Source organism: Rhinatrema bivittatum, chromosome 9 (genome assembly GCF_901001135.1).
Source record: "Rhinatrema bivittatum chromosome 9, aRhiBiv1.1, whole genome shotgun sequence".
NCBI lineage: Eukaryota > Metazoa > Chordata > Amphibia > Gymnophiona > Rhinatrematidae > Rhinatrema > Rhinatrema bivittatum.
Window position 1 is genome coordinate 28791484 of NC_042623.1, and position 25748 is coordinate 28817231.

At 45.6% G+C, this 25748-nt stretch overlaps 1 protein-coding gene across 1 annotated transcript in view; it reads left to right on the forward strand.

Moving 5' to 3' along the window:
- SND1 (staphylococcal nuclease and tudor domain containing 1) overlaps positions 1 to 25748 on the forward strand; it is a 1835638-nt gene that overhangs the window by 1706044 nt on the left and 103846 nt on the right. The window contains exon 19 of the mRNA XM_029615915.1: positions 17799 to 17922. Coding sequence (XP_029471775.1) covers positions 17799 to 17922 — 124 coding nt within the window. The remainder of the gene's footprint in view (positions 1 to 17798; positions 17923 to 25748) is intronic.

Consider the following 25748-nt stretch of genomic DNA (forward strand, 5'->3'; position numbering starts at 1 on the left):
ATCTGGATTTCAAGAATGGAAATTTATTCTTGTATGGTGAACCAAAACATTAAAAACATAAAAACATTAAAAAAAAAAAAATGATGATTTTCAAAAACAGTTCAGAGAGTAAACAGTGATTTAAGCAGGTAAAACGGCTCAGCTGAAAAGGACCCTCCTCAGAGCTGATACAAGCATGCATGGGAAAAAGGCCAACTAGAAATCCAGCACGGACGTCTGTATTCCATTTGGCCCCCGCCACCTCACAGGTAGCCAGTGGAAAGCATGGGGATGTTTTTTTTATCGCTCGCGCCTTGTAATTTTCAAAGAGAAACAACACAGGCTGAAAGTGTCTGCACAGTTTGCAGTAGTGTATGCTATTTTCCCCCCACACACATAGCCCTCCGCCTCTGTTCTCCAAAAGGGATATGGTCTGCATAAGACATGGAAGAAATCCCAAACTGTATGCGGAGTTGGCCATTGCACCTGTTTCTTGTGTCGTTTGCTGGTGTTTTTTCCTTCTGATATTTTGATTCTGACTAGATCCCCTCTACTATAGGTGCACCCCAAATATTGAACAAACTCCATTTTTACAATTTGTGGGCTTAAACCCCATCCAATTCATATTTGAATTGATTGATTTACATTTTTTTCCCTATATTGCGGATGCATGACATGGAAATACTTCTTTTGGGATTTAATTTCAATGTATCTTGAATAATTAATGAAAGAAAAATCAAATTTGAAAAAGAAGAAGCAACTAATGCCCTTTAATGTTTGTCCTATATCGTCTGCTCCCTCCCACCCTTCCTTCCTTCCTTCCTTCCTTCCAGATGCTTTTTTAGTTACTTTTTATTTACTAACAAAAAAAGGTTATTTAGCACAGCTTTTAGCCAAATACAACCTGAAACTCATTGGATAGAGAACCATCAACGTGTTGGTTATCTCAGCATTTTAAGTTCTGCAAACTCTCCTTTTCCTGTTTTTTTTCTCCCTTTTTCTTCCCATTCTGACGCCTTCATCTGCCCACTCCCAATGATGGAGGCAAACACTGGACTGGAATTCACAAAAATGTGGGATAAGCACACAGGGCAAGGGTTGCTTTTGTTGCCTCCCTCCCCCTTTATCCTGTTGAGCTCGTGTGCTCGCAGACTTACAAACTGACTCAAAAGGACAGTGTGGCACACTCCCTTCCCCCTGCCCCCTACCCCTTCTTTGCACCCAAAGCAGTTGCCCTGCTCCCCCCCCCCCCTAACAACAGCCCTGTAAGCACAGAAGATCCTTAGTTATAGGGAAGTGAAGGTAAAGCAGGAGATCAGTGGTGAGTGGAAGGGAGTCTGTGATATTACAACAGTAAGAAAAATGGGCAGATTAAATGGGCCTTGTGGTCTTCATGTGCCATCATATTTCACTATTTCCATGTTACTTCTAAACCTAGCTAGAACACATTCCTCCAAGGATGCACTGGAGAAGATACAGAGAAGAGCGAGCAAAATGATAAAGAGCATGGAACGGCTTCCCTAGGAGGAAAAGCTAAAGAGGTTAGGGCTGTTCAGCTTGGAGAAGAGATGGCTGAGGGGGATATGATAGAGGTCTATAAAATTATCAGAGGACTAGAACAGGTAAATGTGAAACAATTATTAACTTTTCCAGTTAATACAAGGATTGGGGAGGGGGGACACTCCATGAAGTTAGCAAATAGCACATTTAAAACAAATCAGAGAAAATTCTTTTTCACTTAATGCACAATTAAACTCTGGAATTCATTGCCAGAGGATGTGGTTAGGTATGTTAGTGTAACTGGGTTTAAAAAAGGTTTAGATAAGTTCCTGGAGGAGAAGTCCATAAACTGCTATTAATCAATAGGGAATAGCCACTGCATAGCATGGGATCTATTTAATGTTTGGGTGCTTGATGGACCCTTGGTTTGACCTAGTATGGCATGTCTTATGTTCTTCCATGCCAGTTAGATGACCTACATTGCTCAATCATCTTTCCTACCCTGGGTCCTAATGGTGCACCTATCCAATTTTAAAAATGAAATCTGAAGCCTGAAACAACACTGTCAGGAAGCCATAGGACCATCCCAGACTTGTACAATGTTTATCAGACCTGAGATGCAGCTTTTGGAAATACAGTGAGTTCCTCTTGTATGCAGACACTTAAAAAAAAAAAAGTACAGATTTCTGAAACTATATCTGTCCATAACTCTGCATTTTAACATGGGACAGACCGTGAGTCATAGTTAAAGTTTAACTTTACAGTCTGTCATGAACAGAAATTGAGGACGATTCATTTTCCTGTTGATGCAGCTTGAGATTGCAGCAAGCGGATTTGCTATTTAGCAGCTGTTGTGTGGGACTAATTAGATGTTAAAAGATCAATATCAAGCAGAATATGTGCGTTTTGTTCACAGAAAACATATTGGGTGATAAGTGGGGACAATAAGTCGTATCAAACCAGAATATGCATATATTAAAATTGCATTCAAATGTATTTTTTTTTTACTTCCTAAGCGTTGCATGCCAGTAGAACGCCAAAAATGTTTTTGATTTCCCATCTTATATGCTGTACGGAGAAATAACTGCAATCCCTTTCTGCTGTCATCTGAATGTTACAGTCTGTAGGGCTGATATTAAAAAAAAAAAGCTGAGCTCCTTAATATAGGCCTCTCAATTAGGTGCCTAAGTTAGGCCTCTGTTTTCAGCCAAACTTTGGGCCAGATTCATTAAAGCTTTTCTTCCATTTTGTATCTATGGAAAAACCCTTAATGAATCAGGTACTTAGGTAGCTACATATCCAGCTGAAAATTCATATAAATTTAGAGGCCTAAAAGTTAAGCACCTTATTTTGGAGAGCTATACATTTGCCTAGATTTAAGCTCCTAAATTAAGTGCCCAGTTCTGAAAGTCAGAACTAAGCTCCTAACTTTGTCTCCTCGCCCTAACTCCACTCCCATAACCACCCACTTTTTATGAGCCTAAATTTGAAACTAGAAGAATAAATTTAGCAACAGTCCTAGTTAATTGTCAAAAGGACCAATTTAGGAGCCTAACTCCAAAGGTTAGGAGCCTAAAACTCTTTAAAATTGACTCCTATATTACTAAAAAGTCCTGGGGGAATTCTGTACCATGGCAGAGTGCAGGATTTGCGCTGAAATGCCAAATTCTGTGCAGAAAATGGCAGTGGAGACCCCGGCATACCGCGAACAGAGCGCTCGCCGTTCATGGCGAAGATGAAGGCCCCCCCAGGGTGTCCCAAACAGAGCACGTGCCATTCGCAGCAAAGATGAATGCGCTCCGCTCACAGCAAAGATGAAGACCCTCGTGAGAGTGAATGTGTGTAGGGAGGGGGGGAGGGTGTGAGAGAGAGCAGGGGGGGGGGTGATTGAGTGTGGGTACCAGAGACAGGGCGCCTATATGAGGAAATTGTGAAGGAGTGTGTATGAAAAAGGGATTGTGTGTATGTGTGAGACAGAGCCTGTGTGAAGGGGTGCATGAGAGAGAGACATAGGTAGCCTGTGTGAGGATGTATGTGTGAGAAAGGGAGCTTGTGTGGGTGTGTATGCAAGAGAGAGTGCCCTGTATGAGGGGACGTGTGGGTGTGCAAGAGAGTGAGGGAGCCTGTATGAAGGTGTGTGTATGTGTACTAGAGAGAGGGAGCATGTGTGTGAGAGAGGGAGGGACACAGGAAGCCTGTGTGAGGATGTATGTGTGAGAAAGGGAGCTTGTGTGGGTGTGTATGCAAGAGAGAGCGCCCTGTATGAGGGGATGTGTGTGTGCAAGAGAGTGAGGGAGCCTGTATGAGGGTGTGTGTATGTGTACTAGAGAGAGGGAGCATGTGTGTGAGAGAGGGAGGGACACAGGAAGCCTGTGTGAGGATGTATGTGTGAGAAAGGGAGCTTGTGTGGGTGTGTATGCAAGAGAGAGCGCCCTGTATGAGGGGATGTGTGTGTGCAAGAGAGTGAGGGAGCCTGTATGAGGGTGTGTGTATGTGTACTAGAGAGAGGGAGCATGTGTGTGAGAGAGGGAGGGACACAGGAAGCCTGTGTGAGGATGTATGTGTGAGAAAGGGAGCTTGTGTGGGTGTGTATGCAAGAGAGAGCGCCCTGTATGAGGGGATGTGTGTGTGCAAGAGAGTGAGGGAGCCTGTATGAGGGTGTGTGTATGTGTACTAGAGAGAGGGAGCATGTGTGTGAGAGAGGGAGGGACACAGGAAGCCTGTGTGAGGATGTATGTGTGAGAAAGGGAGCTTGTGTGGATGTGAATGCAAGAGAGAGCGCCCTGTATGAGGGGATGTGTGTGTGCAAGAGAGTGAGGGAGCCTGTATGAGGGTGTGTGTATGTGTATTAGAGAGAAGGAGCATGTGTGTGAGAGGGAGGGACAGAGGGAGCCTGTGTGAGGAGCAGTTCTGAGAATGGGGTCAAACTCTGGGATTGGCAATAGAGTGGAAGGGGTTGAGCCTAGAGATGGAGGGGAGAGATACTGGCAGGTGGAGCAGTTGGGGCCTGAGAGGGCAAAGTGGCCAGGGGAGTAGGGAGAGCGAGTGGAAGGGACACTCTTACAGTGAATTTCTAGGGAAATTCTGCTCAAAATATTTAAAATTCTGCATCTTTAAGTAATAACTTTTTTCTGTATTAATTTAAAATGTAATTACTTAAAGACTATGAAACAAAACCGTTGCAACTTGAGGTACTGCAAAATAGCAGATATGTCTTACAATTATTTTTAATTGAACACAATTGCCCCTGCTGGGCTTAATAAGGAAGTTGATTGGGCGGTCTTTCTGTAGTGGATAGTTTAGTTCTGGATTTGAGGTTCGGGTATAAAACAGCTGACATCCGGTGGAGACGGAAGAATAGCGTTTGAGCGCCATTTTTTGAAAGACAACACGGTAGAAGGGATCTGTGTCATACTGAATCGTGAGTACTAATGCCGCAGTAGAGTGAGACATATATAGATATTGTTCTAGAGGTATTTATAGATTTATGTTTTTGTAATAGAGTTTGTGAAGGAACGGTAGCCCCTGAAGCAGGCGCGAGGAGTGCGCCGAAACATGGCCAATGTCGGGCGATTCATTTGAAGCAGTGATGAAACACGGCGAAGAAATATAACAGCACTACTATTGAGAGATAAGCATAAAACAAAATATAAGATTTTAATAATTAGTTGTGGCATGTTAGATGACAAAATACGGGTTTTCTAGGGATTTTAAGGGAGGCACATTTGCACTTTATAAAAACATAATATCAATTGACAAACCTGAAGAGAGTAGGTAAATGACGTAATTAATAAGTGGTGAAGTCAAGAGAGGGGCTGTAGCCCTGTAAGGGCAAGAGCTCATGAGACTGCGAACACACTGACATCTTTCTGATACCACTCTCTCGGGTAAGTCTTTTTAATTATAAATAATTAAAAATAATTGTAAGACATATCTGCTATTTTGCAGTACCTCAAGTTGCAACGGTCTGGTTTTGTTTCATAGTAATATAATTGAGGTTTTTGAGCCAGCATATATTTTGAATTAATTACTTAAAGACTGTCATGTAAATTGTGTTATTTTGACCAATATAAAGTTTGCAGAATTTTTGCACAGAATTCCCCCAGGAGCAGTTTCTACCTATCCAAGTGGACTAACATGGCAGCCCGACTGTTTATACAGAGCTGGGCCTCTGACGCTTCGTTGGCGTGTTGACAGGTCTCTGGTTAAGTAGAGGGGAGAGACCCCTCCGGAGGGAGAGCTCGAGGGCTCTGGGTGGATACTGCAGGAGAGTGTTTATAACCCCCAGCATGTCAGCACTTGTACCACTTCCACATGTAAAAATGTTATTACTAATGTAAATACCTATACCTAATGTTATTCTCTTTCTTTTCTTCTCTCCTCCCAGTTCTATTACCTTGTTATTTGTAACTGCTTCCTTCTACACAAATAGGTTATTGAATTGTTTACTGTACACCCCTGTTATATGTAAACCGGCATGATGTGTTTGCAACATGAATGCCGGTATATAAAAATTTTAAATAAATAAATAAATAAATAAATATATTTATTTATCTCCCGCCTTTCAGAGAGGATTACATTCAGGTACTGCAGGTATTTGCCTGCCCCCAGAGGACCCACAGTCTGTTTGAAACTCATCAGTGGAGGGTGAAGTGACTTGCCCAAGGTCACAAGGAGCGGCGGTGGGATTTGAACCCTGGCTTCCCTGGTTCACAGCCTGTTGCTCTAACCAGTAGGATTCTTACCTCTCTCTTCTCACTGTCAGGGGCTTAAACGTTAATAGACGGTGTAATATTTCTTTGTGTCTTTAATAGATGGTTTCTACTTCTAGATGTCTTTAAGCAGCGCTTGGTTTCTTGATCTAAACTGAATAAAAATGACCCCTGGATTTGTCTGTCTGCTTCGGGTGTTCGGTCCGTCACTGTTACTGTGGCAGGTTTGAGCCCTGTATCTGTGCATCAGTTGTGGACACTCCAGCATGCCTCCTCTTCTGCAGCGGAACTGTTGCCTGTCATTTTGTTTTCCAATTTGCCATCCACTTTCGGAGAAGCCGCCATATCCCGTCATTGCAGTGACTTGCAAGCTCTTAAGAGCGAGATCTGAGAGGAAGGAGGTGCATTGGTATTTAGTGCGCAGGCACTGGAAATATGAACTTTTGCGAGAGAGGATGTTTATTTGTTTACTTATTTAGGCACACTTCTATTCTGCATGCTCCTAAGATCACAGCAGTTTACAATTTATGAGAAAAACACATACATAATTTAGGACCAAAACAAATTTACATGCCTATTACATAAAATATTAATGTCCTTTAAAACATCCTGTCTTTCTGTTCCCCCTAAAACTGCTGCAGTAGCTTTCATCGGACAAGTAAAATGTGTGCATGTATTTGACCAAATAACATGGAGGCTCACTCCTGATTAGAGGGAGTTGGCAGGCCTGTCAGGAGCATCGGCTTGTTGGTTTGTTGACTCTGTCTCCTCTTTCCTTGTTTGGCAAAGAGGTGGGACTGCAGGATCTGGGCTGAAAACTGGAACCAGAGGGCTGTAGCTTCTGTCACGGTATTTTGTGTCTGAATGCAGAATCAGTAGCTATGGAGTTTGTTTGTTTGGTTTTTTTTTCACGGTATCTTTCAGTATCTACTTGTAAATTCTGTGCATGTGTCCAGAGGCAGCAAAAAAACCCAGAAATCCTTCTTCGCTCAGAGGTTGGGGCTCGTCAGTCTGAGAGTTATCTTTTATACAACCTGCTGCCAACTGAGAAAATTCTAGTCAGATTGAATATTTTTCAAATTAAGTTGCATGAATTCCTAGAGGTTACTACGGTAGTACGCATGTATATTCAGATTTGTTAAGACTTTTATAGGTGCTGATCCAAGCATTTAATTCAGTTGCATCCTTAGTCAAGAAGAATATTTTTCATCTGTGAAACACATTGTAGGCTACAGCAGGGCATTTTAAGAGCAGAATAAAATGTGTAACTGGGAAATGCTACTAAAACTATGAATTACATTGACTAGAGTGAGTTATAAGTTTAGAAAGAAACAGATATTGTTAAATAGACTAGATAACAGTAACAGAATAGTTTTCTCTTTTGACCAGCAACATCTGAAGAAGGGAACCTGTGTGGTCTCATAAGTTCAATTACTACAGCATCTTTTTCATGGGGGTTTTGAAAGATATCACAGCTTACAAAGCTCTCATCTTAAGATGATAGGATTCCTGATTTATATGGAGCGGATATTGAGACCATACGTGCCCAAATGTGTTGGGTTCTGAGTTGTAGCACCTATATGTTCCCCCATGGAGAAAGGTTTCCCAAATGTAACCTGGGTCCCAACACATAAGGTTGAGCACCAGAAGTCAAAACTGTGCTTCCTGGCCTGTTTATTTGTGGAAGATCTGTTACAGGACAATGATTTACTAGAAAATGCAGACATAAAGCCCAAGCTGGCGCTAATGATTTGTAAATTTGTGAGCCCTGGTGTCACCCAGGCATTGCTACAACATTCATACTGCACAACTTTTGGGGAAAATAGCTGTCAGAAATTGCAATCTGATGACATTTTGGTTTTGTGGTGAGCTCTGTGGTTTTGTCATAGCTTTTAGGTAGATCGAAAAAAGAGAAGGTTGGGATGCACTGTGCATTAATCACAGCACAGCAGCAAAGAGGCTGCTGTGCTGTGATTAAGAGTCCCCTGATTTGAGAGCTCTGAGAACCAGCATCTGCCAAGGACGCATGGTAGTGGAGTAGCGCTGCTCAGCGGCAGACTCACGATGTCGGACCGGCCCGGGTATTCGCCGCCCAGGCCGGCCCAGGACACGTCACGTGGTCTGCCGAGCGCGGCTCTGTCACGGCCGCGCACGGCAGACCACGTGACTGGAGCGATCGGCCCACCGAGGGGATGCCCCATCCCCCGATAGGACAATCTGCCCCTGGCGCTGCTTCCTGGGTTTGGTCCCCTAGCTGCAGAGGATGCTGTGGTAAAGTTGCCACATGGGTGCCTTTCACCCCGAGATGTACAGAGAGAGGGCTTACCACAAAGCATAACTCAAAGTCAAAGATGCAGCACTCTTTTGCCACAGTATGGGCGAGCCCAGCTTCCCTCCTGTACAGCCAACCCTGCAGAAAATGGTGAGATAATAAGAAAGGGCACAAGTCTCAATGTAGATCAGCCTGCCTTGGCACAAGTAGTTTGAGCAACCCCCGGAAGATCAGGGGTGGAATTATAATCAAGTAAGAGCCCCTATGCAATCAGCAAAGAGTAATTAACCAATAGTAGACATAAGGATTAGCCATGTACACAGTGACAATTGCTTTGTTCTGACATATGCATGTGGAAATGAAAGCAGTCAAAGCAGGCGTTTTATACTAAGATGAAGCATGCTTCTGCAGCATCCCCTGTAGGCAAATAGATAAAGCAACAGGGATGGGGTCTAGTCTCGGAAGAAGCATTCAGTTCCTCCCTCATCGCGGACAATTTTATAATTATCTTGCGCTTTTGGTATATGAGCTGTTCAGGTAAATTACATGGTTATGTGATCCTTATCCTGTACAATCTATATGACAAAAGGGAGCTTTAGTGGCTTGGGAAGGCCATCCACTGAGTGCCAAATGTCAGATCAGAGTCTGAGCCTTCAGGTTTCCCAACTAAGCAACACCTGCCGCCCAAAGCTTCTAAGATCTTATTTCCATACCAGAGGAATTTGTAAAGACTACAAGAACCTTTGATCATTTAATGGTAACATAGTAAAGAACAGCAGGAAAAGACCATCCAGTCTGCCCAGTTATCCTCGCCACAATGCTAAGGATACATCCCAGCTGCCAGCCACAGTGTGTGACCACCTGCAAGACGTCTCTTTATCCTTTTTATTCTCTTTGTATTCCACTGTCTTGGATAATAGAGCATACAAGATCCCATTTAGTTCCCTCCAGAGCTTCCATCTTTCTCATGTCTAACCACAAAACTCTGCAGTGATCTAAATCAGGGGATTGGCAAACTACTGCCCACGGGCCAAATCTGGCTCATTACAAAGCTTTACCCGGCCTGTTTATACGTTAAAAAAAAAAAAAATGCATTATGTGCTGCCCACACTGTGTAGGAGGTAAGAAGAAGGCCTGTCCTGCACCATGGAGTGACATGATAGTGAGGTTCCCAAGCACCACAGCAAGAGGAGGAGCAGGCCAGCAGGGTTCCCAACACGCCAGCAAGAAGAAGAGAAGGCCAGTGGAGAGATGTGCCAGGGGTTTCCCAACATGCCAGCAAGAAGAAGAGAAGGCCAGTGGAGAGACGTGCCAGGGGGTTCCCAACACGCCAGCAAGAAGAAGAGAAGGCCAGTGGAGAGACGTGCCAGCAGGGTTCCCAACACGCCAGCAAGAAGAAGAGAAGGCCAGTGGAGAGACGTGCCAGTGGGGTTCCCAACACGCCAGCAAGAAGAAGAGAAGGCCAGTGGAGAGACGTGCCAGCGGGGTTCCCAACATGCCAGCAAGAAGAAGAGAAGGCCAGTGGAGAGATGTGCCAGCGGGGTTCCCAACACGCCAGCAAGAAGAAGAGAAGGCCAGTGGAGAGATGTGCCAGGGGGTTCCCAACACGCCAGCAAGAAGAAGAGAAGGCCAGTGGAGAGATGTGCCAGGGGGTTCCCAACACGCCAGCAAGAAGAAGAGAAGGCCAGTGGAGAGACGTGCCAGCAGGGTTCCCAACATGTCAGCAAGAAGAAGAGAAGGCCAGTGGAGAGACGTGCCAGCAGGGTTCCCAACACGCCAGCAAGAAGAAGAGAAGGCCAGTGGAGAGATGTGCCAGGGGGTTCCCAAGTCCTGCCAGCTAGAAGAGGAGAAGGCCAGTGGAGAGACGTGCCAGTGGGGTTCCCAACTCCCACCAGCAAGAAGAGGTTCCACAGAACCATGGAGATGTGCTGTATTCCCATTCCCCACCAGCAAGAACAGGCCTTGTTAACCTGCTGACGGACTTCCAGCTCCCAGCCAGCAGGAAGAAGACCATGATGCCCCCAGCAGGAAGGGTGAGTCATATGGTGTGAAGGGAAAGGGGTCAGGGTGGGAGTTATTAAGGGAAGGGAATGAAAGGGGGTTGAAGAAAGAATGGAAGGGAGTGGGTGGGGAGGGGAGGGAGTCTTCACTGAGAAGGAAGGGAATGAGTGAGGGGAAGGAGCATGTCTGACAAGGAAGGGAGTGAGTGGAAGGGGCAAGGAGCCTTCACTGAGAGGGAAGTGAGAGAATGAGGGGAGGGAGCATGACAGAGAGAAGGGGGTAAGAATGAGGGAAGGGAAGAAGACTTGAGTGGGTGGGTGAGTGACAGGGGAGGGAAGGGTGAATGTCACAGAGAAGGGAAAAGGGTGAGTGGGAGTGAGGGGATTGAATGTGAGGGTGGGTGACTGAAAGGGGAGATAAAGGGGTAGAATGACTGGGGGAGGGGAGGGAGTGACTGAAAGGTGAGTGAAAGGGAAGGAGCAGGGTGGGTAGAAGGGTTTGTGAGTGTGTATATGAAAAAGAGGACAAAGTGTGTCTGTGTTCCCCCCACCTCCCCTTCTCTAATCCACTACAATCTCAGGGTGCCTGGGGTTCATAGCTATGGAGACAGGACACTTTTATCCTTATTAGTTTAATTATGGGCTATTTGATACGTCAGCTGTTTTGATGTTTGAGAAATGTTTAACCTTTTTTTTTATCCTTATTCTTCTTGATTATTAGATGTTCTATTCCTCCTCTGTTTTGAAATATTTTTGTTAGTAGATCACACTTGGTTTTGCATTTCTTGATTTTGTGTTATGAGGAATGGTGATGTTTCTATTTTTGCATTATTGCACTGGCTTGCAGTGGTTTCCAGTTCTGGTTTTTGTCTGCACCTTTCTATTTATACTCTACGGTCTTTTTATTCCCATTTGGTGAGGGTCTGTCTGTGTTCTGCATTTGTGACCGAGGTGAGGTAGTAACCATCATGTACCTCTTGCGTTGAAGGTCTTCCTGATTTTGGTAGAGGCTGGGATCCATGATTGAAGGGGACTCCTTGGGTGCTGAAATGATGGTGCTTAAGCCTGCTGAATAATAAAATGCCAGCATTGGGGGGGTTTGGTTTTCCTATAGAAGAGCTCCAAGGGGGACCTCATTGTGGTTGATAACTGGTAATGTGGCCCTGGCACAAAAAACGTTTGCCCACCCCTGATCTAAATACTAGCGTGCCCTTTGGCCGAACGTCTGGTCCCTGGTAGAGCCAGCCAAACAGTCCTGATGCTGGTTTGTTTGCATCCTAACAGCCTGAACTAAGCAGCTCCCATTACTAGTGCACGTCCCGGGCCACCCTGTGTAATCTGCCAGACACATCCATCCGCACAAGAGCTTACCCTGCCGCTCGGGCTCCTAGTCATGTCAACCTGCCGGACAGACCCACAGCAGCCTGCCAGACACATCCATTCGCACAAGAGCTTACACTGCCACTCGGGCTTCTGGTCATGTCAACCTGCCGGACAGATCCACAGCAGCCTGCCAGACACATCCATCCGCACAAGAGCTTACCCTGCCGCTCGGGCTCCTAGTCATGTCAACCTGCCGGACAGACCCACAGCAGCCTGTCAGACAAACTCAGCCATGTTAGATGCCTGTATTACTGCTAGGAAACAGCAAAGTTTTATAGGAAAGAATGTGTGCGATTTAAATGGATTCTGTTCAGATACGATCGTTGATGTATAGCATGTGACATTAAGTACTGCACGGTATGCTTTCAGCCTGCCATGTAATTGAAGGGCTTAGCCAAAGTTGGATGTAAGAAAACTCTAAATAGCTTGTAATTTTCTGTATTTCTCTTCTGCTTATCGCTAGTATTAAAAGACAGTGTGATTCAAGCTAAGTGGAAATGTTCCCCGTACCCCGCACTGTGTAGCCTTCTGAAGGGGCACAGTCACTTGTTCATCAAATGGCGTTTTCATCCTGCCTTTGGGGGGACTGTTCCTGTATGTACTACAGATGTCAGTGAAGGAGCCTGAAAAATCATGGACACTTAGATGTTTGCAAATATTTTGCACCATAGACGTTAATGCTAAATGCAGGAGAACCAGTTTTTAAAAAGCTGTTTTATATTGCATTTCCTGTCTTTTCACTGCATCCCCTCACCCTATTTTTTTTTATAAGAAAATCAAGTTTATTTAAAAATATAGGAAATCTTAGCATATTCATGCAACAAGTTTTCCTATTAAAATTAGTGGAGAATATTTTTCCCAAATGAAAAATCTGCTTTCCCTGCATCCTATACCCTGAGCGCCATCCGAGGATTGCAGCAGGAGTGGCCCGCAATGGGACCTTTTCATGGCAATTTCTCTCTTTTTTTGGGGGGGGGGGGGGAGGAGCGCTGTATTTTAATGCAATACCAGTGAAAGCTTTTCATCTTGCCCTTCGATTGCGTCTGCCAAATGGAAATGCCTCTGAAGCAAACCAATATCTTTTTGACAAGTTGACGTGATCAAAAAATTCATTTAAGTTAATGGGTGTAGTTTTCTATTTCTAACTGTAAAAAGTGCCACATAATCTTTTATTTCTGCTGTATTTTATTCTTTTGATGTAACTCCTGTAGCTTGCTCTTTGTTTTCCACTGACAAACCACCGTTCTTTACTTTTTGCTTGATTTTCAAAGAGGACCGCACCTTTTGTGTGCGGTGTGGCATTTCAAAGTGTTGGTGACAAGCAAGGCTGGCTCTAGGCTACCCGGCACCCTGTGTGAAAACTGAAATTAGCAGCCCTCCCGAACCCCCCACCACCATCTGTTGCGGTCATAGCAGGTGGTGGACCCTTGGGCCGGCCCGGTGGAGTGGGACGAAAGGCCGGGAGGCGGAGACAGGCCACTCAGGAACGAAGGCTTCACCCTGGAAGCCTGCGGACCCCCCGAGAGGAGCTCGTGAGGTCCCAGGCCGCTGGGTCTTAGGAGATCTGGAGACGGTGAGAAGAGACGAGACTTCGCCCTGGAAGCCTGCGGACCCCCCGAGAGGAGCTCGTGAGGTCCCAGGCCGCTGGGTCTTAGGAGATCTGGAGACGGTGAGAAGAGATGAGACTTCGCCCTGGAAGCCTGCGGACCCCCCCGCTGGGACTTAGGAGATCTGGAGTTGGTGAGAAGAGACGGTCCAAGGTCAGGACAGGAGACGGGCACGAGAGCGAAGACCAGCAGAAGTCACGAACCAGGAAGGCGAACTGAAGATCCAGGCTGGATCAGAAGATCCAAGCAGGAACTGCGCTCCAGGCACTGCAGCAAGGGAACCCTGTTGCAAAGCAGAGAGCAGGCGCCGGCTTAAGTACAAGCCGGCGTCTGACGTCATTTCGAGGGCGGCCCGCGGTCTGGCGGGAAAAGCCCTTTAAATTGGGCTTCCCCGCGCGTGAGCCCCAGAGGGGGAGGGGCCAGGTTTCGGAGGTCGGCGGCGTCTCCCTCGTGGAGATGCTGCTGCGCCGAGGGCCTCGTAGGCCCGGACAGCCGCGCCTGCCGGCACGGATCCCCTGAGCAAGGCCCCGGCACTCGGCCGCAGCTGCGACCCGACGCGAGAGGTAAGGATCCGGTCGCTAACTGAGCGACCGGGGCCGCAACACCATCAACCAAAAAACAAATGCACACAAGGCCAGCTCAAGAACAAAATCATTGATGGTGCCCCCTCCCCTACAACTGATCCCTACTCTTCGGGGCAAAGGTGAAGGTGGGGGAGGGAGCAGGGTGAACACCCCCCATCCCTCGGATTGACATGGATTAGCAGCAGTGGGCATGCTTTCTCTCTCCCGCTGACCTCCGCACTCTCCCCCTCTCCCCTCCACACCACCACTCCAAGGCTGGCCTTAAAAATATAGAAATACACATTCTCTAGGTATAGAAATGCTGCACCTACAGAATAAAAGGCATGTTTCCATTTTCTATCAACCAGGTACCCCTGGATCAAACATCACCAGCAGAACTGGGCTAAAATATCTCCAACACAAATTTTAAATTTTGTCTAAATAATCAAGAAGTAGAGCACACACTCTAGACCCTGTATACTTTGGCTTGGCATTAACTTTATCTGGCCACTTGACTGTAAGATATTAAAAGATAAACTCCTAACAGCCCTACATATAATAAAGAAAGCCCTGGATAGTTTTAACCACCCAGCAAAACTATTTTTAAATCATCTTACAGCATTGCATCAACAATTTTTGGAACAGGATACAAGATCTTATTCAGAGGATTATTTGACCTCAGTCCCACAGGTGTTAGTTAACCATTGGAGACAAATGCAGAATAAAGAGACCATAAATAGAAATGTGCAGATAAAAACTAAATTAGAAAACACAACAAGTCAGATACTGTATGCAGTGCAACAATGGAAAAACAAACATCTCCATTCCTCATAAAATATCAAACAAAATTTTATTTATTTATTTATTTTTCATTTTTATATACCGGTGTTCGTGTATGAAATACAAATCACATCGGTTTACATTGAAACAATAAAACAGCGGTTTACATTGAAACAATAAAACAGAGAAATGAATTCACCCGGAGGCGGTACATGGAACAAGGGGTACATGAAACTTGGAAGGGGGAAACTATTCTAGCTAAGTTATGGATTGGTCCATAATAAAATCAAGAAATGTAAATCAGGAATCATAATCATTAAGCTTTACTATTAAAAAGAATACATATTTCAAAACATCTAATGAAAAGAGCATCCAATAATTAATATCATGTTATAAATTTCCCAAAACACCAATAAAATATTTCAAAACAGCAGAAACATCAGATAACATCCAATGATTAAAATTACTAAGGATTAAAACAACTCTCCTACTCTCCATACCTGGGATCTTTTGATTTCCAGTCACCCCGAGATTGTTATGGATCGGAGGAGCAGCGCTGCATAAACTTTATCCTCTCTCACACACATACACTTACACATGTTCATTTTCTCACACATGCACATTATGTGAGAGATGACTGAGGGAGGATATGATAGAGGTCTACAAAATCATGAAAGGACTTGAACCGGAAAACGTGAAATGGATAATGCAAGGACTAGGGGGCACTCCATGAAGTTAGCAAGTAACATGTTTAAAATAAATCATAGAAAATTATTTTTCACTCTACGCACAATTAAGCTCTGGAATTCGTTGCCAGAGGATGTGGTTAAGGTGGTTAGTGTAGCCAGGTTTAAAAAGGTTTGGATAAGTTCCTGGAGAAGTCCATAAACTGCTATTAATCAATAAGGAATAGTAGCTTGAGATCTGTCTAATGTTTGGGTACATGCCAGGTACTTGTGACTTGGATTGGCCACTGTTGGAAACAGGATACTGGGCCTGATGGACCCTTGGTCTGACCCAGTATGGAATCTATTATGTTCTTATGATCTCCTGCTGCCACTGAGATGATCTCGTGACTGTCACAGCAAGATGGGCCCTGCGGCAGCAGGAGATGACATTCACTTAAACGCAACTCCTGCCAGCTGGGGGTGGTAGATGGAAGCCAATCCAATGTACAAACATTTGCCAACTTGTGGTGGTGCCCCCTTAGACAAGGCACTCTGCGGTTGCACAAGTCATAACACCCCAAAATCCAGCTTCGGTGACATGCAGTGATACTTCACTCCTTATCAAGTATAGTGTTTCTCACCTGGTTTTTAATTTCGAGTTATAATCAACTGCTTTCCCTGCGAGTGGACATGTCTGGAAGAGATTTACAAATGTTTTCTTCTACAAACACACTGATATCTGATTGGTTCTGACTGTGTGTAGGTTGTGCTGTTTGACATTATGGCCAGAATGGACCAACTGGAAGTACGTGGTGACTCTTGGCAACATGGCTGCATGTAGGGGAGCAAAATGTAAAGGAATGCAAAAAAGCACAGTTTTTAATTCATACAGGATTAGTATTAGTGTTTGCTACCCCAGAGGCTGAAAAGGAGCGGGTGGAAATGATAGAGACATTTAAATATCTCAGAGGTATAAATAATGTGCTAGAAGCAAGCAGTTTGTATTGGATAGGAAATTCCAGGTTAAGGGAAAATAATAGGATACTCAAAGGGCATGTTGAGAAGTAATGTAAGGAAATATTTCTTCACAGAAAGGGTGGTGGATACATGGAACAGTTTCCCAGTGGAGGTGGTGCAGGCAAAAACAGTGACAGAATTCAGGAAGAAATGATAAGCACAGAGGATCCTTAGCTGTAAGGGAGTAATGCCAGAGATCAAGTAGGGTCTGCAGTAATGCAACAGGGAACAGGTAGTAGGCAAACCGGTTGACCCTTGTGGTCTTTATCTGCCGTTATAATCTCGGTTCCTGTGTTTGTTATATGCACATTCTAAAGTGCACAGAGGCTCCCAGGAGTCCTTCGCTAAATTATTTCTGTGAAAACAAAGCCTCTCTCACCAAGCAGAGCAGAGCTGGTGTGAGGCTTTTGATAAGAAATTGGTAGCAGCAAGAGTCCCTAGACAGAAAGCTGGTAGCAAATCACTGCTTAAACTCTATAAGTGAAAAAGCCGGATTTCCACAAAAGAGCAGCACGCAAGGCTTTATTTCCCTCTCTTGACTTGATTGGTCAAGATAAAAAAAAAAGAAAATCTTCAAAAAATCCTTCCTGCACTGTGACCTGTTTCAGAAGAGCAGACTGTGAGCAGAGTACCCTCCTGATAGGCTGTCGTCTTTAAACTGTTCCCTGTAATTCCCCAGAACTCCTAGCGGCAGCTGCGTTAGCAGGAGAGTCCCTACATTGCCTCAGAACCCGATTGGACCGTAGTAACTGTGATGTCACAAATGACATCACGGCGTAACCAGAAGCAGTCCATGTGACCCTGCTCTAAACATGGCTGCCGCTAGCGGTTCAGGAGAAATTGCAGAATTTTGAAAATAACTCTTGAGGTTCACAGGGTAAGTATAATTCTTTTGCTGTATTTGTTGGTTTAAGAAATACGTTTAAATTATAAGTGAAAAAAATAAGCAACTTTAACGGTAAATCTTGTAACTGATATGGAGTGGATACTGTCACTTGCTTGTGTATTTCTGAAATTCTGAGCAGTAAGCAGAGGTTTTCTTTTGTTATAGCAGTTTCTCATCAGTACAGGCCCTGTGTAATGTCAGTCCCTACTTTCCTTCTTTTTGTAGAGTTATAGTAGAAACTTTCTTGTGTTAGTAGAAAATGTTAGATGGCTTTCTCCCTCTGGGATGTTCCCTGACCCGTGCTTCCCTGGTCCTAATGAGCGACTCGGGTTTCATGACATTTTCCAGTGCTGCTGAAGTGGATAGAGGCTAATGACAAAAGAGCTATGGATCACTCATTCTTCTTTTCGGTCTGGCCTCTTCCTTTGCAGGAACCCAGCTGGAGAAGCTGATGGAGAGCATGAGAAGTGAAATTGCCAGTCATCCTCCCGTCGAAGGTTCATACTCACCCCGGCGGGGGGACTTTTGCATTGCCAAATTCGTAGATGGAGAATGGTAAGTCCGGCTTTTTCTTTCTTTCTTTTTTTTTCTTTTTTTCTTTTTAATTAAATCAGATCTTTACTGGCAAATGAACTCCTTGCACTGACTTTCTGAATGCAATAAGGGTATACATTGTCGGCCGTGATAATTGCACTGCTGATAGTGTGCTTGCACCTACATGACTGTTATTGATGATGCAATGAGGCACCACTGCATTTCCTGTCTTTGAGGTATTTTGTTCCTGTTGTTTGTCTCTGGACTTGCTTGGGTCTCTCCCTTCCTTTGCTCAGCACTCTGCACATTGATGGTGCTTGAGAAATAAGAACATCAACAAAAGGTCCTTGAAACACTATTGGAATGTTTTTTGCTCCCTGACAATAGCTCTGCGGTCAATTTTCAAAAAATGAACCTCTGAGGTTAATCTTCAGAGAGCGGGCAAGCAGATTTATCCCGATACCCAGCAGGACATCCCCAGATAAAGTTGTGCACATAACTTTACCTGGATAACTATAAGACATTTATTTTTATAACCAGACTTGCACACTCGGCTTTAGCCAGGCAGTGCTTGATATCTGTACGCAGTGACTAAAGTTTATCCCCACTCCTGGAATGCCTCCAGCACTGGATACATTTTGTATGCATAATTTGTGCAACCAAAATGTATCCCCTCGGCGAGAGGGGAGATAATCAAGTCTTGGGTTTTGTCATGCTAACTCTTAAACAGACCGTTACAGTACAGTGCGCTCCAGTGGAGCGCACTGTTAACCCGCTTAGTGCGTCAAAAATGCGCATCCAACCCCCCCAAAACTGATAGCGTCCGCAACATGCATGTTGATGGCCCTATTAGTTATTCCCGTGCGATACAGGAAGTAAAATGTGCAGCCAAGCCGCACATTTTACTTTCAGAAATTATCGCCTGCCCAAAGGAGGCGTTAATTTCTGCCAGCGCCGGGGAAGTGCACAGAAAAGCAGTAAAAACTGCTTTTCTGTGCACCCTCCGACTTAATATCATGGTATCATGGCGATATTAAGTCGGAGGCCCCAAAAGTTTAAAAAAAAAAAAAAATTAAAAATCGGCCCGCGGGTTGGAAGATGGACGCTCTATTTTGCCGGCGTCCGTTTTCTGAACCCGTGACTGTCAGCGGGTTTGAGAACCAACGCTGGCAAAATTGAACATCGGCTGTCAAACCCGCTGACAGCCGCCACTCCTGTCACAAAGGAGGTGCTAGGGACGCGCTAGTGTCACTAGCGCCTCCTTTTACCGCGGGCCCTAATTTGCATAGGCCACCCTCCTGAATCGTGTGCCCAGGAGAGTGACCTGTGCTCGCCAGCTCTCCCGCGCGTTTTTCTGAATCGGCCTGAAAGTTAGCTAGAGAAAAGCTATTGAGAATATCAGCCTCTATGGCTGAATTAAGTTCCTAAATGTAGAAAGAGTTTCAGCTGATGCTAAATATTTGACTGAAAATTCACCTAAATTTAGGCACCTAAAACTTAGGGGTGTAAACTATACCTGCGATTCATTTGCTTAGCTTTAGGGTGCTAAGTTTGCTGTCCGATGCTAAGTAGCTGAGTTTTTTTTTCCCTCAGCCTACCGACCCTTTAGCCTGAATTATGAAACTAGATTTTGCTCTAGTCAATTTTCGAAGGGGCCAATTTAGGCACCTAGCCCAGAAAGTTAGGCCTCTAAATTAAAGCCTTTGAGAATTGGCACCGCTCTATATTGTAAGCAGCTGTGCTGTGCCAAGATCAATGGCTCTAAGCAGAAGCTCATTTAGCATTGAAATGTGTGGTGGTGGTTTCTTTTATGTTGAATGGTGGTTGGTCTTACCCTTGAATCTGCACGTGGGTACAGAAAGGCGTTCCAGCCCCTTCACAATGGAGGGAGATCTGACCCTTGGTCCATGCCAGCAGGACCTTTATTGTCCTCCACACCTGCCAGGCCCATAGTGACTCACTGGTAGACTTTGCACTGGTAGTGCTGCTATAAAGTCTACCAGGACCATAGTGCATGGTAGCCAGCAGTCCTCAAGAGATGTGGGGAAAGAAAACAAACAATTCCTACTGCCTACAGAGCCACAGCAAAAGCATCTCCTGTTACAGGATAGAAATGATCATGAGATGAGATTCCTCAGTGTGAGATTTTTTTTTCTGCCAGTTTGGATTTGATCAGGGTCCAAACAAAATTTGTGTCTCCGCCGGAATTGGGTGACAGGATGTTAACCCCTTCATATAATTCAGATTCTCAGTCTCCGTTAAAAGGCCCAGACGGGACTCCCCCTGCTGATATTTAATCTTAGCCTTAGAGGCCATAAATGCTTTTATTTAGCAGGAGATTGAATTCTTCTCCTTTGGAAATGGTTAGTAACGTAAGCATCTCCTTAATGGGGTTGGGTGGCAGTGCGCTTACCCCCCCCCCCCAACCCGTTGTACATGTTTTCAGTCTCAGCTGAAAGACCAAGAAGCAGCCTTCCCCGTCTACAAAGGATGCACAAGGTAAACACCTTGAGGTCGATGTTGAAATGCTACTTAGCCAGATATCTAGGACTTACTGAATATCTAGCTATGTTCAGGCATTACCACTTAAGCAGGTAAGTCACTTATTCGCTACATAGTTAGCTGGATAATCAGTGGGCAGGCAGTGGTTGTAACTGGGCACTGCTACTTATCCAGCTAACTTAGCCGGATAAGTAGTGACATTCAGATGTATCCAGTTAAGTTAACCGGATAAGTTAGACCTGCTTCATAGCAGGTCTATATTTAGCCGGATAAGACTTATCCGGCTACATAGCAGCAAATACAGGGATATTCAGCAACAAAGCCCTGCAGATGAATAGCCGGCTATGTCTAGCTATTGAGCTTCTTGCCTTCTGATGCAAGGCCAGAAACACAAGATCTCCACTCGGCTGAATGCTCTTGCTGTGGTTCCATGGTGAGTGCATGTATTTTTGCAAACCTTTTGATTCTGCTAATGTTTTTTTCATCTTTGCTAATATCGCCCTGTTAGTTTTTCTGGACGGATAAGCGAGCCCTAGAATTGGTGGGGGAAAAAAAATCTGAATCTAGAAGTTTATTTACTTCTTTGAGGATGCAGAGCGCCGTGCTTCAGCCCTGCACACACCCCTGGGCAGCAATTCATTCTAAGTGACTTCTGGAGTCAGCTAAGTTGAAGTTAGTCTTATAATCAGCAAAATGCAGGAATCTAAAGGAGAGCTGTCATGCTTTTTCATAATTAATTATAGCTGCCTACCTCCCCAAATGGTTGTAAAATTCAGGTGCAATCTATAAAATAAAAATAAAGCTATACTATTTAATTCCTATGTGCAAAAAAAAAAAGAACCATTTGTCACTGATGACATTGTTTTACTGCATGAAACTAATGCAGGGAAAAACCAAACCGATCTCAGGCAACCTTTTGCTCAGTTATGAGAGGAGGGATGCTTCGCCTTTGATTGATCAGCCCTGTATGAGCTGGTGGTGGTGATATCCCGCAGCCCTCGATTTTGCCACGACCCAGTGTAATAATCCACTCCAGGGGTTCAGTTTGCAATGTGAATGTCACCAATCTTGAATTTCTCCTCGACTCTAAACCCACTACTGACAGCTGGGTTCAGACTGGCACTCTTGCAGCATCATTGCCATATAGTCAGCTCTGCCATGCTGTCCACCCTGTGGCCTGTTGTGGGATTCTGTGATGGGCTTTATCAGTCGAAAATGATCATCTGTGCTGTGTCCATCAGTACTGAGTGCTCCTCAGTACAGCATGAGAAGCGGAGGAGAGATTGAGGAGCGGGCGAGGATTATCGATGCTGCATTCTCGTCAGTACTACTGTACAGTTCATGAAAGGAGGGAAAGGGATTATTGTGGAAAGGATGAGGATCATCAGTGCTGTTGTGTAGTTTGTGAGGAGGAAGTGGGATTATTGTGGGAAGGGTGAGGATCTTCGATGCTGTGTACTTAGTGCTGCTATAAAATGTGAGAGCGAGAAAAGGTTTATTGTGGACGGATGAGCATCCTCGATGCTGTGCATCTAGTGCTGCTGTAAAATGTGTGAGAGAGGGAAGAGGGATTATTGTGGAAATGGGAATATGTTTTTGGATTGCAGTCTAGGGAAGGGAGTGCGTGTTAATTGGATTTTTCATTTGTGCTCTAATTTTTTCAACGCGAACTGAAATTATGATTTTATAACAAAAACACTGTGTCATGTGATAAAGAAACTTCTCTCTTAGATAACAGTAATGAGAAAAGGCCTTTCCCTATGTAAAGGGGCCTATGGTTCTGTCACCAGCAGAGGGATATATTGAGGTTGTCGGAGTAGTGAGTGGACTGAACCTTTTGCCATGGCACGCACCCCCTCCTCCTCCTACTGCTTAACATTTTTATAGCGCTACACGACGTACACAACAGGAGGGGCCACAATGCTACAGTCCAGGTTTTGGTCAGAGAAGGCCAAGAAGTTTCTGGTGAGGAGGAGGAGAAGGGTTAGGAGTGCAAGGGAAGAGCAGTCTTTCAGCTCTTTGGAGAAAAGTAAAGCCTGCTATATGTCCCCAGTTCTTCAGTCATATGAGAGAGCAGAAAGGGCCACACAGTTCCCTGTGTTGGTGGAGCTGAAACTTTGAGGAGTCCTTTGCTGGGGTGCAGCATATCCATACTCCGAGGATGTAAATCTCACAACCTAAGTTTTGTCTTTCTCTGGGGGGGACGGGGGACCCTGGTCTAAGTTCTGTGCTTGAACAAAGATCAACACAGGATGAAGGAGGAGTGAATGTGCCAGGTACCTGTCCAGAAGTAACCAGCAGAGTGGAAAAGAGAGAGCTGCCCGTCCGGCACTTTGATCAAGGCATCCAGAGGGGGAGAAGGAGAGGAGAGGGGCATGCCGGGGAACGATTCAGGGATTTGTAGAACCAGGTACCAGCAAAGGAGGCAGAGAGCCCAGCATCCATCTGGGGGAGCCTCAAACGCCAGTAACAGGAATGAGGATCCCAGGAGGGTATAACAATGAGGATTACCAGCCCCTTTATGCAATCTCAGTACCTTCCTGTCAATTCTAAATACTCAAAGAGTGTAAGTGGCCCCTTTCCTGATTTTGAACTGTTTTAGTAAAGCCTTCAAACTTTGGAGCCCCGTACCTTGTATCGCGTGTAGCCTTGGTGCTAGACCACAGAAATGCCTTGGGCCCAGAAAGCAATCCTTCCCACCATGCTAGGGTTTGCAGGACTGAGTCAGGACTATGCCCGGTATCGAGTGTACATCTCTGCTTAACGTGGAAGGGGCACCACATTGAGATAATTGTGGGAAAAAGAAAGTAATCGATATTGTATCCTGTATGATGAATGAGCAGAAAACAGAATTTATAGGCAGGCGCAGAGTCTGCTCAGAATTTGAAGGGAGACTTCCTCTGCTGATTTCTGTTTTCTCAGAAACGGAAGAGCAAAAAAAACCCAGAGCAAGACCCCACTATTCATGCGCTCCAGTAACAGTCCTGGTCTCAGTAATGAATGCATCACCCGGCATTGCCGCAGCCGAGGTCATCCCCAGAGAGGGAACATGCATGGTAATTCATGGAGTGCATGCACTGCAGGAAAGGACAAGCCAGGGTCCCCATCCAGCATCCTGAGTGTGGTGGAGCTCAACAGAAGGCACTTGGTTGACTCTGGCTTTGGATTTTGGAATTAATTACTCACTGTGAAGGGGTAAACAGGAGAAACCCCCAGAAACACCTTAAGGGAAAGGTTCCAAGTATTTGGCCCTGTCCACCTTAAGACTCAGCACGGAAGGGAATTCTGGTTACAAGGCAGTTTCCTAAGCAGGTGAATAAAAGTGTAGGCCCAGGGGGGGAAAGAAGACCATGGAGAGGAGGAGAAGGCAGACTGTACACCAAGACTGGCTATTTATGATTGATAGAACTTTAGATTTAAAGCTGCTGAGATAAGCAGACCTCTTTCTGCTAGATTTCCAGCTTTCACTGTCCTTCAGCACCCTCCCAAGCAAAGGGCCGCTACCACCGCACCATACTCACCTTTCCAAATTTGAACTCAAGACACAGGTGTGCTGTAGGTATTTCACTGCCCCAGATCCCTTACAATCGGGCCGATACAGTAAAGCACTTCCGCGGTTGCCCGGTTTTTAACCCACTTTGGATGCGCGTTTTGAGCACATAAGGCGGACCCGCGATTCAGTATCGGCTTTTACGCATCCTTATCGCTTGCCGGAAAAAACGCGTATCCCTTTCTGCCCGCCGCATGTATATGATATGTTAATGATCGGATTAGCTACTCCCTCCAATACAGTAATGTGCGCCCAAATTATCGCCTTTTTAACCCGCTTATTTACCGCGTCTTTAACCTGAATATTTTCCGCCCACCCTGACCCTGGCGTTAGTGTGGTGTTCATGCATATATTGGCTCTGGCGCTATTTTTCATTCGGTTGAGAAGCAGAATGAAAAATGCTCGAATGAGAAATGCTCGAAATGCTCGGCAGATTGGAGAACCCAGCCAACTGGAGAACCCAGCAGCAAGACCAGAGGAGGTATGTGTTTTGTTTGGGTTCAACTGTACCATCCATCTCTGGGCTTCTCTGAGGCTCCGGACATGGATGCCTCTATGGACGCCGGAGAGATGGGAGGCGCGCCAGGCCTTCATCCGTCTGCTAGGCGTCCTGAGGCTTCGGGGTCCAGCGGAGGCATGGACGCCTTTACGGACGCCTATATGGAGCCTCTATGGAAACACAGACGTCCGTACAGGCAGCGGGGCATTTCAATCATGGACATCTGGAAAGAGACAGGAAGTCCATGAACGGAAGCCGCGACCTTGGACGTCCGGCCAGGGGGCTCAAGGCAGCGGGGCCTCCGATCATGGACGCCCGGATACAGGCGGGAAGGTCCATGAGCGGAAGCCGCAACCTTGGAAGTCCGGCCGGGCGCTCAAGGCAGCGGGGCCTCCGATCATGGACGCCCAGATACAGGCGGGAAGGTCCATGAGTGGAAGCCGCAACCTTGGACGTCCGGCCGGGCGCTCAAGGCAGCGGGGCTTCTGATCATGGATGCCTGGATACAGGCGGGAAGGTCCATGAGCGGAAGCTGTGACCTTGGACGTCCGGCCGGGCCCTCAAGGCAGTGGGGCTTCCAATCATGGACGCCCGGATACAGGCGGGAAGGTCCATGCGGGGTCTGTAGAGAAGAAGCATCCACTTACCTGGTGGAATGACATTTGAAATGACAGGTACCAGCGCACCCTGGATACTGTATAGGCGCTGTATACCGCTCTATACAGTAAAATGGATTGCGAACGCCTACCGCTTCATTGATGCGCTTTGGATGCTCATTTACCACCGCTTGGATTTGCGTCTAATTTTGAATACTGAATCGAGCGGCTTGTGAACCAAAATGTGCGCGCGTCAAACGAGCGGGCGCCCGGCACTGCCGCACTTTTTCTTACGCGTCCTTACTGTATCGGCCCGAATGTAAGAGTTTGATTTACTAAGGTTTTTCACCAATTCTGTCTCTATGGGAAAAATACTTACTAAACGAAGCCCTAAAAGTTTGTAGCTCAGGCAGTGGAGAGTGAAGTGACGTGCCCAAGGTTAGGATTTGAACCATAGCTTCCCGTGTTCTTAGCCCGCTGCTGTAACCACTAGGCTACTCCTCAATGCCATGGAAGGGCTTTATCACATCTGCAGAAGCTCTCGATGTTGTTCATGAGAGTCATAGCACAGAGAAGCCTTCAGCTGTCATCAGTATAGAGAGTTCATAGAGGGACATTCTCTTCCTCATTCTGAACTGATCAGGTGACAAGCAGGAGGCTTAGGCACAGGTGGCTGACAGGAGAAATGGCAGGATGCACC